The sequence below is a fragment of the Rhinolophus hipposideros genome (genome assembly GCF_964194185.1).
Source record: "Rhinolophus hipposideros genome assembly, chromosome: 26".
NCBI lineage: Eukaryota > Metazoa > Chordata > Mammalia > Chiroptera > Rhinolophidae > Rhinolophus > Rhinolophus hipposideros.
This window is the reverse complement of record NC_138072.1, coordinates 24155282-24169758: the sequence shown is the minus strand read 5'-3', so window position 1 is coordinate 24169758 and position 14477 is coordinate 24155282. Positions and strand designations below refer to the sequence as shown.

The 14477-nt window shown below is 42.2% G+C and overlaps 1 protein-coding gene across 2 annotated transcripts in view; it reads right to left on the bottom strand.

The window, feature by feature from the left end:
• PCNX2 (pecanex 2) overlaps positions 1-14477 on the bottom strand; it is a 223058-nt gene that overhangs the window by 110554 nt on the left and 98027 nt on the right. For both annotated transcript variants that reach the window (XM_081038977.1, XM_081038978.1), the window contains 2 exons: positions 10692-10784; positions 9764-9914 (listed from right to left, as the gene is read on the bottom strand). In XM_081038977.1, coding sequence (XP_080895103.1) covers positions 9764-9914; positions 10692-10784 — 244 coding nt within the window. The remainder of the gene's footprint in view (positions 1-9763; positions 9915-10691; positions 10785-14477) is intronic.

Here is a 14477-nt window from a genome sequence, read left to right as displayed (position 1 = left end):
CCACTGCCCTGCCCTTTATCCAGCTCAGGCGTCTGCCAGACACTGAGCCAGACATGTGTATATATGACCCTTAGTTTTAAGGCAAAGTATGTTATTGCTTTGTGCCATCACTGTACCCTGTGAATTCTATGAGTATAGAGCCTGTCACATCTCAGAGGAAGTATTTATTTACACATTCATCTTCCCACTAGACAGAGTCTGTCAAGAGCAGGTGTCATGTCTTAACTGGCTTAGTATTTCCAGTGCCTTGCAGAATGCCTGGCCTAGAGGTAGGGTGTGGTAACTTTGCTATCTTATCCATTTTGGTGGCTGCGGGAACTCTGAATGATTCAATTGAACAAAGAGGTACTAAAAAAGCAGCCTACTGGAATTAGTTTTTCGATTACAAAACAAAAATCATCCTAACTGTAGCATATTAAACAGCATCTCCATTTCAATCTCTCATAAAGTACAACCAGTTACAGTGAGGTTTCCTTTTATACAAAATCATTTTTTCCTGATTTCTCAACTTATAAGAGATCAGCAGTGTCACACTGAGGCCATAATATCAAATGCTTTTCAGCCAGCTTATAAGAATACGTTATCAGAGTTCTATCAACATTTGTCACCAATTCAGAGAAACATGGCAACCTTAGCTAGATTGCTGTAAAAATACGTAAATGAAGAGAAATATAGGCCACGCTCATCTTGCTGTATTGTTGGAAGGACATTGGAATGAAAAGAAATGTTTGTCTGGTTCATCCCATGGAAGGGCCTGATACCAGGTGGATGGATGGGGTGGGGGGTGGTCCAGACTTTCAAATGCTGCTCACGTTTACTCTTAGAAGATGCTATTTTTCCAGTGAATTTCAAATAATATAGAAATGACTAACAAACTCTGAATTCACCATCCATGTCTTTCCAAATATTTGAGAGCGAAAATACTTATAGTGAGACCTTTATTCTCTGTGGTACCTGGTTGGGGGTATGGCGTATGCGTGTGTATGAAACTATGTCACGGACACAACTCTGAGGCATGTGGCTAAGACATTTAGGCTCTAAGAAGTCACGGACTGTAAGCGCCATTCTGTTGTCTGACTGTGGAGCCACGAGTCCTGGGGGCTGTGGTCAGTAAGGCCTCCATGACGTGTGAACAGCGAAAGCCCAGCATTCTTGGGTAATAACTGGGCTTCCTGTTAGAGACCCAGCTACAAGACAACAGCTACAAAGGACGCTATGTTGGACTTTGAAGAATGAAGGAACTTCTAGAGAACTAGAACTCAATTCGTTCATATGTCATAAAATCCTTTATTTTTTTATAGTTCCCTTAGTCAGAGTCGCGAAGAAGACTGAGCTGGGAGCCAGCACTGGTGCAGCACTGAGGTGCTTCAGGGGAAATGACAGTGACAAGTGCTGACAGCTAGATGTGATGCAGAAGCACCTGCATGCTTCCCACTGATTCGCTCCGACAGCCCAGCGCGAGGACAGCGGGCGCATTTCACACTGTGTACACCGGTGAGCATAGGTATGCGCCGTGCGTTAAGGGAAAAGCATTTTAGGAAAAGATTCACCCCGAGGCATGGACTCCCTGGCTGGTGTTCATACAGCATCCAGCCAAAGCAGGGGTGGGGAATGGTGGAAATGGAGCTGAAATAAATGTCTAGGAATGACAGAAAGAGAGAGAGCGCAAACCCCAGAGATCACCAACTCCAAACTTCTGACATCAGGTTCTGCTAATTCATATATTGAAAGAAAATCAATTTCAGTTTAATTCTTACATATCTCTAGAATCCCTCTACCAAGTTTGGTAATTTAGTCCAATGAGATGCTACAATCTCTGGATTGTAGAAAACATTTCACAGATAAATCGAACTCGCACTGAATGTTCATGTTTGAGAGTTGAAGGGAAACAAATTGAAAAGGTGAATAATGACACAGAAGAAGCTAAACAAAAGTGTGAGTCCAGAACTGTGAATGCTAAAAGGTTAAACTTAGTCCTTTTTCATGGGGTTACCATAAAAAGCTAATAAAAAGGAAAGCTTAGAAAAGCAATAACATAACAAATATGCTTCTTGAGTCCCCAAACTGTCTCAATATTCATACAAAGTCAAGTTAAAAAGAAAAATCTTTGCAATGATATTTTATAACTGCCTTTCTGTAATGTCCCATATATGCAAAGAGACTGTAAAACGACATTACTTTAGCATTACTATTTCTTTTTTCCATGGAATATTAGGCCCTTGAGAAAAAGAACGCAAACTAACTATGCCATTTACAAGTTTATATATGACTTGTTACAACCGAACACGTTACATTTTCTCAAAGGCTTTTTAGGTTGTGTTTCACTTAGATGCTTATGTTACTAAAATAAGTCCTCAGTAATTAAAAGGTAATCAACAATCCTCAGGATGTTTTCAACTTTAGGAACATATTTTCTCTAATTCAAGTCTTGAATACGATTAGGCTACAAGGATACAGGGCTTCCAGCCGTACAGGGTCCAGACGTGCTTATAAGCATTTCAGTGTGGGTGCCACTCGGTTCTACTGGCCTGTCACCCCGAGGTGTCCAAGGCAGAGAGACCCTGCAAAACGGAATTACTATCCAGGCTGGGAGCATCCACCCTTATTACAGGGAACTGCTTTTTGCTCTGAGCCATTCTCACTCTCATCTTTCTTGCTAAGCCAAATCTCCGAGCAGGAAGTCCTTAGCACTGACGTGTGCACACATCGTGGTCTGTTCTCTAGAAACGCGCTTTCTCGTCTTGATGCAAAGGTCCTCAATTAATACCAAACCGTAGTGTTTGAAACTGAAAACACCAGTGAAATCATTTGTAAAATTCTCCCGTGAAGAAGCTTTGAGGGACCTTTCCAATGTCCTCACTCTGGCACGGGGAGGAAGACACTTCTAGGCAGAACCACCTTGCCAAGAGTAAGGACTGCTCTCACTCACTTTGCATTCTCAACACCTGGCCCAGCGCCTAGAACATGGCAGGCGCTCAGTGAGTGTCCAACTTACAAAATCAGAATCCCTCCCCCAGTAAAATGTGATTTGTATGTCATCTACACTACAAGATTACTTTAAAACACCACTTCTCTTTTTCCACTAGCATCTCCATATATTATCCTATCATAAAGTGCTCCTGATTTTTAGGGTTCATTTTTAAATACTTCTCCAACTACTGACCACTTGTTTTATTTCTGCATTGTTTTGGATTTATCAGCAGTGCAAAGAACCCCAGTGGGCACTTGGGTGAACAACCTGGGGCTGGCTGGAGAGCTGGAGTCTGAGGTTGGCAGCTGACCGCTAAGCTCTGAGCTCTGTGCCCAAGCCCTTCCCCTCTTCATGTTGGTCGCTGCTGGCCTCTGATTCGCCAGTACCCTCTGCCTCATTCTCCTTTGAGCAGAAGTAACTTGATTCCACTTTTCTTTTTTCCTGCTGTGGTGTGAAGCTGGTTTCACTGCCAATCTCAGCAGCCCCCTCCGGCCCTGTGGACACTGACACAGAAAGATAAGTTTCCCAGGGGACTAGATGGGGACCAGCCAGAATGTGAGGTACAGGAGGCACAGTGCCCGGCAGGGAGGGAAAGAGAAGGAGAGGAAGAGAATGTGCAGGAAATAATAACAACACAGAGAATAATTAATAAGGCAGGCTGCCATCCGACACGCTGCTGTCTGACATATGGGCTCTAAGCTCTCCTTTGGCATTTGGAATCAACATGCCTAGAGAAGCATCTCAGCAAATGAGGCTACGGAACTCACCAGCACTGGTTCAGTTCACGCTTCCAGCTCTTTTAATCACTTTGAATTAAAGAAGCTCTAGAGCAGGGGTGTCCAAACTTTTTTCAACGTTTTTTACCAAGGGCCATATACGGTAAAATACACAAACAGCTGGGCCACTCACTTGAGGTGAAGTATGTATTGCCTCACCTGGTTTATTTAAGTAAACTAAATATATTTTTTGGAATTTGCTGCGGCCCAATTAAAAATGGATTGCAGGCCACAGTTGGCCCGCGGGCCGCAGTTCAGACACCCCTACTCTAGAGGGTTTTCTAGTCTCTAACTCTGGCTACTAGTATCTTTTCATGGGGGGAAAGAAGGGGGCAAAGAATATGTTCTTCCCAGAACTATGGCATCTCCTCATCACACACACAGATGAGAACTTCCCAAAGACTCCAGCCTTTATGTCCCCAAATCAGACAGTTATTTAGAGCTATAAACATATCAAAGGATTTTTAAGTATATTATCCACTTGATTTAATCACTCGAGAAATTCTGTCAACTAGGTTATTCAGGTAGAACTATCACCTATTGACACAAAATTCCAAAAGCTTGGATAGGTTCATCCAGATTATAAAGGGCCACCAAACGCCTACCACATGGGTGACATGGGGCACAAAGCAAGGTGCAAAATGATTGCATTTCAGAGTGGTGGGGAAGAGGAGGAGGACGACTGACTCAGTACCAAACCGAACGCTCTGCATTTATTACTGTGATTAACTCCACCCCCCATCAAACCTTCACTGTAGGAACTCCCAATCATAGACGACAAAGTTGAATCATCATAGTTCAGCACAACTAATATGTGACAAAGCCAGAATTGGAGTCCACCTAGTCTTGTTCCAAGGCCTGTTCTCTGGGCCTTGGCACTTTAATTCCGTCCAAAACTTTCCAAAAGCTCCCTGCAGGAAAAACCTAGTCCCATATAAAAGGACCAGGAGTCAGAAAGACATCAGACTTTTCAACAGCAGCAGTGGAAGCTGGAAGGCAATGGACCATTGCCTTAGACTTCTGAAAGGAACGTTTACATCTGACAGGCGTATATACACTGCAAACTACCCAGCAAGTGCCAAGTGAATTAAAACACTTTGACATAGCCCAAGTTTAAAAGTTTCCTTTCCATGCACCCTTTTTCTGGAAAGACTGGAGGGTGAGCTTTGTTCTAAAAGAGGAAAGAAACAAGCAGAAGGTCCCAGGATGGGTCTGGGGGAGGGAGCTCATAGGTTATCTGACAGGTTTGCCTGTGTGAAACTGAACTGAGAAGTACCTGACATAGCTATGGGAAAGGCTAGCAAATGCAAAAACAGAAGTACGACCAAGAAAGGAAATGTAATCACAGCATATGATTGCACTAGACGTGAACATGTAGACTTACTAGTAAAAAAAAGTATGTGTTCAACAAATATTAAAATTATACTAGGAGAAAGGAGAAAGGGAAAATTTTCATGTATCGGGAAGGTAAGAGAGATCAAACCTCACCTTTCATTAACAGGAAGCCAGTAGATAGGTAAATCCGAAACATCAAGGAATAGTAGTGTGCACATTATTTGGAAGAATTACGGTAACTACCAGAAGAAATATGTAGAATAGAAAATACTTTTTTTTTGTTTCTGGAGAGGAGGAATCAGAGATAGGAGAAAGTTGGCAGCGGTCTGCTGCTTCTCATTGCAACTTGTTCTGTTTGATTTTCAACACTATGTATTATTACTCTGGTATAAATGAAAAATACATTAGAACAAGCATTATCTCTCAGAACCACGTCTCTCACAGGCAGACACCCGTCTGCGAACTGACAGGCACGATTTGCTAAAATGCAAAGTAAATCTCATTTAAGAATTACAAATTCATGAGTCATTGGTGAATTAGGTTTATAATGGTGAATTTGTAACATTACAATTTTAAAGAGATTTTCAATTGATTTTAAAAATAATTTCTGTAATCTTTCATCCATTTATTCTAATGCATCCCAAAATTACAGCTTAAGTTTTCTCAGCAACCGTTTTTGCAGAGGAATGAGCCTGCTTGCACGTGTCTCACTGTACACTCGGGTCCTTCACACCAGCCTCCGTCCACCTCACAAGGCTTGTTCTGCCCACCTCAGCCTACAGGGAACTCTTCCTTCAGTGAACTTACAAAGCACTAGTCATTCATTTGTTCATTCAACCAATATGACTGAGCACCTACTACGCACCAGACAAAAACAACATTAAGTTATGCAATCGCATATGTTTTCCGTTTTGTATCCATATCTAACCGGTTGGAAAAGCTTAACCAATAGAAGACAGAAACTGTGTTTCAGTCATCCCAGCTCACTGGTTCACAGGCAGCATCATGTAGAAACTCAATAATTACTTTTTTAGTGAATAGTACACTTGCATGCATTTTCTGAGTGCAACAGTAAATAAACAAGTGAAAGCCAACAATGCACTTATTCTTTACCTCACTCCCTTGTCGCTCCATTAAACCATTTTTATGGTAAGAGTATGGCCATCAAATCAGATCACTTCTATTTTTCTGAAACTAGTCAGAGCCCAGAATGATAACATTATGGAAATTTCTCCTTGGAGGACCACGTGAAAACGTGACTCAACCCCATTGTTCCCTTTCAAAATGACCTAATTCCTTTGGAAAGTTCTTAGGGAAAACAAATCTTCATTCAGATCCAACTTCTTACTCTTTTACAGATGGGGGTGAATCAACAAAGTCACTTGTCTAAAATCATCATCATAATTCAGGATAATAGATTTCTTTCATTTTCAAAAAATCCAGTGCTCCTTGAACATTTAGTCTTGAAAATTCCATACTTGACTAACACTGTGCTAGTTGTAGCACTGTCTACTCTGTTATTTCCAGCATGATTCACTTAGATTGGTGGGAAATAGAGTGATTTTTTTTTTTTTAAGGAAAGAGCAACTTCACAGATACTGATTTACTATGTCAATTATGTCCACATCACCACCATGAATCACGGGACTGCTGAACTGCATTATAGGTGATAGAATTTTATTCTTTTAGCTTAATTATTATTGAAAGACCTTGTTGGGCTGGGATGGGATAATGTTTACTGAAATCAGTCTCAAAAATAACTCAAGTGGCTAAGATATATATTACAATTTACAGTCGTCAACTTGAGTTGTAACACAGGTGCATTTTTATCATAGTCTGAATTTTATATCAAAATTAAATTTGTATCTCCAAGTATTTATACATATCAAAGAAAATTACATATCAGAGACATGTAGAAAAGAAAATAAACTGAAAGAAAGTACATGCACCAAGTTTGAAGTTTGGTGGAGCCAACACAGGGCTGATGACATCTGTGCCCTGTGCCCGGGAAGGACTGGAGGGTCAGTGTGAGCTGACAGACATGTTGTTCCGTCATCTCAGAGAATGTTATGAAAAGAGAAACTCGGAGGCAGCCGGGAAGCTTGTCTGGCCTGGGGGGTCACAGAAGGACTTCCGGAGGGACTGGGAGCTAAACAGAGAGCTAAGGGATGCTGCATGTGGCATAAGGGTAGTGAGGCTTGAGAAAAAAACATCCTGGGCAAAAGGAACAGTCAGGAAGGGACAGTGAGAGAAACTCGAGAAACACAGGAATGCCCAGAACATACTGTGGCAAGTCTTTCAAACCAAGGATAGAAGCTTTGGAGAGTAAGCGTGGGCCTATGGCACATTAGACTTGCAGGACAGACTGCAGTGACGGGGTTCTTCTGGGAACAGCGAGCGGCACAGTGACGGCACCGACAGCCGAGAGCCACGTGCAGATGGCACCCCAGCTGCCCAGGACACTGAGAGCTGCTCGGGTGGCAGAAAGAACACCTGACTGCACTGGGTGAGGCGACCTGAGTTCTGGCCACTCACTGGCCACCAGCGCGGTGGGACCGGCAGATTCCGGTGACTTCTGCAGACTTGCTAGGCCTGCTGTGCTCTACCTTCTTCTCATTTACAATGTTTTGTGAGCCTGTGAAGATGTGAGCAGTTTTCACATGAAGAAGGACACGACTGGCCTGTGTTTTTTGTTGCAGAAGAAATGAAGAGTGAAATACCTCACAGGCGGAAGGGCAGGAAGAGGAGGATGATACCAAAATGGGGGGCAGGACTTCAGGAAGGTCGTGCCGACGCATTTTAAGCATTTGGGTTTCCCTTCCACACACGTAATTTTAAAATTCAATCTGTTTTCCATTACCTGCCTAATTTGTCAAATGGCTACGCCTGGCTAGATTTCAGATGGCTTATAAACAGCTAGTGTAGGCAAGCGACAAGCTCCACAGAGCCTCTGCTTGAGCCTGTGTGTGGCGTGTGCCTGTCCCGCCAGCCAGCCCTCCTGGACAGACGCCCCGTGTCACCTGCTCAACTCTCCTCAAAGAGGGGCCGGCACTGCACAAACCCACTCACATCATTGTTCTCGAATTCTTACTGATTCTAATTTAAACTGGGCACTGTTGGATTCAGGGGAGTGCCCACTTTTACCTTTCAATGCTGAACTGGCATAGTAAGGGGACCCAGCCTCGTCTGTGCTATTCTCCATTGTCTCTGTTTCACAGCTTTCTCCTCACCATGACACCCAAGCATCCAGGCAGAGAAGGTCCAGACAGCACACACAGACGTGCAGTTTCCTGAATCAGACCGTCTTCACCCTTCTAATCTCTGTCAACTACTTACCAGTGGTGCCAAAATAACAACCCCCAAGTACTCTGTCAATTTCACCAAAATTTAGTCTTTCTAACATTTTGAAAGGGCATGTGACCTTAACACTGCAGAAGTTCTGCAGAATTCATCATTTCATCAGTTCCTCTACCTACCTACCCACAAGTAGGCACCTGTTTGGATAGACCTTTCTCTCCACGTGGACTGTAAAATGAGCTAACCATGATAAATTGTACTGATGGTAATTTGCATTTAAGCAGCACCTGAAATTATGTAGCTGATCCTGAAGGCCCGCCTATTGTAGGTGAGAAGAGTTACCCTCCCCGTCTTCCAGTCCCCACCTGGCAGCAGGCCCATTGTATTACGTTTCTCCACTAGATGATCCACAGTTTCCCTGGTTTGGCTATTTCAAATTAAGGCAGCTCCTCGTACCCTCCCACAGATGTTCTTGAAGAAACGCACTATTCTTGATGGTATCTGAGGTGATTCTTTTGCTTCTTTCTAGTTTTATCCGCACCCCCCTTCCTTTTGCCGCAATAGTCTACTGAAGTTACCGATGACGCACCTGGCCGAGTCCAGCACATTCCTGGGAGTCAGCAGACTTTGGTGCCACTCATGGCCCCTTGTGTCTGGACATGGGAGACAATCACTTAACAACAGAGAAGTTACAATGGGCTAGAGACTTCTATGCAAAATTACCAACATGAGCTAGTGATAAATTGTGATCAATAACTTTGAAGCGTATGAAAATAGGGATGAATCAATCCTTCTGCCATCTGTCTAATCACAGAGCCAGGGAGACTTAGCAGAGAAATTCCTGAGAGGGTCTTTATCTAGAAGCTCTGACACAGTCGGGATTACAGGCTATGACGTGATCCTGCCAGAGACAACCGGGAACAGGTCAGTCAGTCAAGCCCAGGTCTAGGTGAGCGAAGCAAGGGTTCGGGGTACTGAAGGTTAAAGGTCAGTCTCTGCTATGTGCCCGCACTTTGTGGAGGATGGGAGGGTGGTGAAGTGATGATGGTCTTCCTGGTCCACAGTCAACTTTAGCAGAACACCATGACCTTCAGGTCTGAATGATATAAATCAATTTTTCCTCAATCCTAATAACCAATTAATATAATGCTATTTTCATAAACATGCCTCTAAGTGACCCCACTTCAACTTTCTTGCTCTGGGAACAAGCCAATATACTCCAAGGCACCCCCTCTCTGTAGCATGGTAAGACGTACAGACTGTGACATGAACAGAACATACAACTCACACCATAACCACGTTTAAAGGCACACCTCTGTGGCATTCAGCACTCACACAGTAGTGCCACCCCCACCCCGTCTCTTTGCGAGGACCGATTACTAACCTGTCACTTCCCGTTGCTCACACTCTCTACTCTTCAGAATGGGGTGTGAAACCCACATCCACGGATGGTGCTTGCGGAGCTGAGGAAGCAGATAGTGGGTGACAAACCCCACGGTGCCAGCCAGGGCAAACAGCACGACGCTGAGGAAAGGCTGCAAGGAAAGAGCAAGAAATCTGTGTTGAGCTCAAGACAGGACAGGGTAATAACACAGAATAACACAGCGAGACTGTTCTTTCCCGTTTCCTCTGATGGGATAACTGGACTCAGTTCTTGTTTCAGGCTCTGAACATGGTTTCCACGTCACATGAGACCCACCTCTGCAGAGAGCCACTGAGAACCATTGAGGTGGCCTGTGGAAGTGCAGGCCCAGGGAATTCTGCCCACGGGGATACTGTGTTTCTTTATTTTCTTAAAAGATGAGGTAAATAACACATTTCTCTCACAGATTTTTCCTCATTGGAAGAGTTTGTAAGTGTGTAATATTTTTATATAGAGATGGCAACTGTCTGTGAGGACCTTAACCCAGAAATCCCACCTAGATTTCTCTACATTTATATTTCTAAATAAAATTATGTTCCAATATCTTTTTGGCTGTGTATGAATCACTCGTGCTGTGGTAAGCCCTCCCCTCTCTGCTGTGCCCCCAGCTGTCCTTCTTCTACCGACCATCCTCACGGTGGATCCCACAACATACACCCCCTCCCCCCCCCATTGGGGAAAGACGAAGGGCAAACTGAACCCCATCTGCGCAGTGGCCCAGACCTCCTCTGGGCAGTAACTCTCCCAGCACGTGGGTATGTGCCTTCCGCCCCCCACTGGCACTTTGTTTGTCCCTGTGGCCCCACCCCCCCGTCAGCACCCAGGCTCCACCCCGGGCTCTGTCGCGAAGGACCCAGGAGGCGGGGAGGGTGCAGTCAGTGGGTCATACCCGCAAGGACAGGAACACAGTGCTGGCACTGACTGCAAATGACAGAACTGCAGCCACCAAGCAGATGAGGAGATCCGACTGTAAGACGTCCTTCTGTGAAGAGAAACCAGCTGTTGTTTCTCTCAGCAGCTCTGTGTCCCCAGGTAAATCAGGTGACACCCTACTGACCCAGGATACACTACCCGTCAGCCCACGCTTACCTGATACCCAATGGCACACACACCAGATGGACCCTTCACTACCTCCTGCTTGGGGACCATGAGAAAAACAAGGCGAAGGATGGGGAGAGGGAACCGCAAGGTGAGCCTGCGTCTGCTGCTGAGCACGGCCAGAAGAGGTTTGCTACACGTGGAAGAGGCGCGCAGCTCTTCCCTGCAAACACAGGTCGGGGACGAGTCCCCCAGGTCCCACGAAGGAGGGTGAAGCGCTAATCATCTCCTGGGGCCTTAGTGTAGTTTGTATTTTATTTAATGTGCAAGCGGCCTGGGCATGACAAACAGAAAACACTCGCCCATTTTCTTATTGCTTTGGATCAGAACAGATTTTACTTTTCACAACATCTGATTTCAAGGTTTATTGCAAAGCTAGATGGGATCGATGGGATTGGCACGAAGACACACAGAGATCAACAGAACGGAAAAAGAGTCGAGAAACAAACCAACACATATATGGTCAACTGATTTTAAAGGAAAGTGTCAGGTGACAGGACACTTTTCCTCTAAATGAGGTAAAGGATAATTTTTTTCAACAAATGGTGCTGGAACAACTGGATAACTACCTAAAATAAACAAAACAACAAACAACACCTTGACACTTCACATCACATGTAAAATTAACTTAATGTGCATTATAAACCTAACTTACACGATCAAATTTCTCAAAGGAAACATAAGAGGAAATCTTATTGACCTTGAGTTTGGCAAAGCTTTCTTAAATAGGACACTAAAAGTTGCAACTGTAAAACAGTCATTAAATTGGACTTCATGAAAACTGAAACAATTTGCTCTTCAAAAGACAGTGCTATAGAATGAAAAGGCAAGCCAAAGACTTGAGAAAATCTTTGCAAAACATAACCAACAAGATTTCAATCTATTGGTGCAAAAATAATGGCGGTTTTTGCAATTATTAATATTTTTAACCTTTTAAACCGCAATTACTTTTGTACCAACCTATTATATTATATAAAGAAATTTACAACTCAATAACAAGCCAAACAACTCTCCCTGTTTCCAGCTGCACATGGGCAAGAGTTTTGAACAGACTTCACCAAAGGAGATGGTAAATGGTAGGTAATTACAGAGCTGTCATTCTTGGTGCTAATTAACGAAACAACAGACCACTCTTTTAATATTGGTGAAAGTAACATTAGTAAAATAAAAAGGAAAAGGTTCCCCCTTTCCCTACAGCCACCGAAGAGTAGATATTATTCTGTTCCAAGAATTTTGTTCTTGAAAATATTATTTCTTCAAAGGAATCGTGAAAGATACCTGGACCTCACAGATTGTTACTATGTCCTGTGGAAGTAACCTTGAAAACATAGTTACTTCCACAGGACATAGTAACAATCTTGTAATTTTGATTAATTTTCTAGTTAAATAATGTTTGCTCATTTAAATGTATACTATTACATATCTGTTTCTAAAAGATATAAGCAACTTTGAAAAAGAAGAACAAATTTGGAGGACATACAATATCTGATCTCAAGGCTTATTACAAAGCTACTGTAATAGGGTATTGATGGGATTGGCACAAAATATACACCAAATCAAGAGAACAAAATAAAAAGGGTGTTTCTTTGCACGTGTTCTGTGGGGTGGGTTTTCCCTTAGTTTTTCATTATGTTATGCAAAAGGAGAATTACTGGTACTACTCTCTTCCTTCGTGTGCTGGAAGGCTAAAAAAGCTATGGCTCTGTTGAATTACTGATTTCAGCAAGAGTTTTAGAATCTGTTTCATTTCGATAAATATCCTAAGTCTTAAAGAGTGAACCGCATAATGTTAGACCTTACAAAAATGAGAGTACAAAAGATCTAAGCAAAATTTAGGTCCCTGCAATTTTTTGTTAATTACTTTTTCCATTATAGGATAACATAACATTGCAGCACTCTAGAACATACAGAAAGGAGAAAAATCACTCATAATCATTACATCCTGACACGAACAATATTAGCATTTTTGTGCTTTCTGGGACAGCATATTTGCCTGTGAATGCTGAACCATGGTTCTAGTTGTAATCATGATGTACATGGGCTTTTTATTTTATAAATGCCTGTTTTCAGTGTGCATATGATTTACTAATAGACACTTACTGGCTAAATAATTTGCCATCTTGTGATGCTATAGACACAAACACACACACACACACACACACACACACACACACACACACCCCGCCATGGTGGACACTCAAAACATTAATTTAGTGAATGAACCTGAATGACCTACACATAGTTAGTGCAACACCCCTGACTGCGAGAGGTTGGCTTGCTTTCCATTTTTCCACCCTGACAAATTATGCTGCATCATTATCTTGATACACCTAAATCTTTTTTCATATTTTGAATTAATTCTCTAGAAAAACTGTGACAAATAGATTTACTGTATAATAGGTTATGAATATTTTACAAACCTTGATAAATTATGCTTTTCCAAATGACTGTAATAATTTACACAAATACAATGTCTAAGAGATCTCATCTTGTCACAATGGCATTATTAATTTATCCTGTGCTAACTGAGTGGACCAAAAAAATGCCATCTTATTTTAATGTGCATTTCCTTATTTACAAGAAGTGTAGATATATATTTACGTACTAAATATTTTCTTCCTAAATGATGTATATTTCATAATATAATTTCCTTATAGTTTTTAAAATTATGTGAATTATTGGTATAAGACATTTAGATTTTGTCAAATTTGAAACAAATATTTTAATAAATTATTTGAATGGTATTGCTTTTTTACACAAAGTTAAAATATTTTATGTACTTAAATCTAAGTCTGTGTGTTTGTGTGTGGGGGGGGGGTTGTGTGGGTTTTATTTATTTTTATTTTACACATTCCAAGTCTGGAAAATCATTCCCTCTCTAGAATTTGAACAAATATTTGATTTTATTTCACATGTCATCTTTTCTGAAAATTTCTTTTACATTTAAAAAATGTGAGCTATGCATACAGAAAAGTGTATAAAATACCTATTTACAATTTAAAAACTAATTATAAAGTGAATGGTGCATTAACCAACAACCGCTTCAAGAAATCTAGCATTTCCAGTACCTGAGAAGCCCCTTGCATGCAGCTCCCTGATCACAAACCCTCCTTTCCCTCTTGGGGGTTCCTATCAACCATCCTGACCCTGGTGAAAATAATCTCCTTGCTTTTTAAAATGATTCTACTACTCAAGTGAGCAAGTGTGAACAGTTTAGTCTATTGCCTGTTTTTACCCTCCACGTTACTCGACTGGATATTTGTTTGTCTTGCTTCCTTTACTCACATGACGTGGGTAAGATCCACGCACCCACTGCCTGGAGCTGTAGTAAGGTCTTTCCCTTTGCGATATACTTATGCACATTCCTCTCATTCTGCTGATGGTGCACTTTCCCATGAGCTTTGGCTCATCTACATACAGGTGCTACTATGAATAATCTTATACTCGTATGTGTATTCTGGTACGCACGTGCAAGATGTGCTCCAGGGTAAATGTCTAGGAGAATCGCTGGCTGCAGTGTATATGGATCTTCAATGTTCTAGTACCAAACTGTTTCCAAAACAGATAAACTAATTTA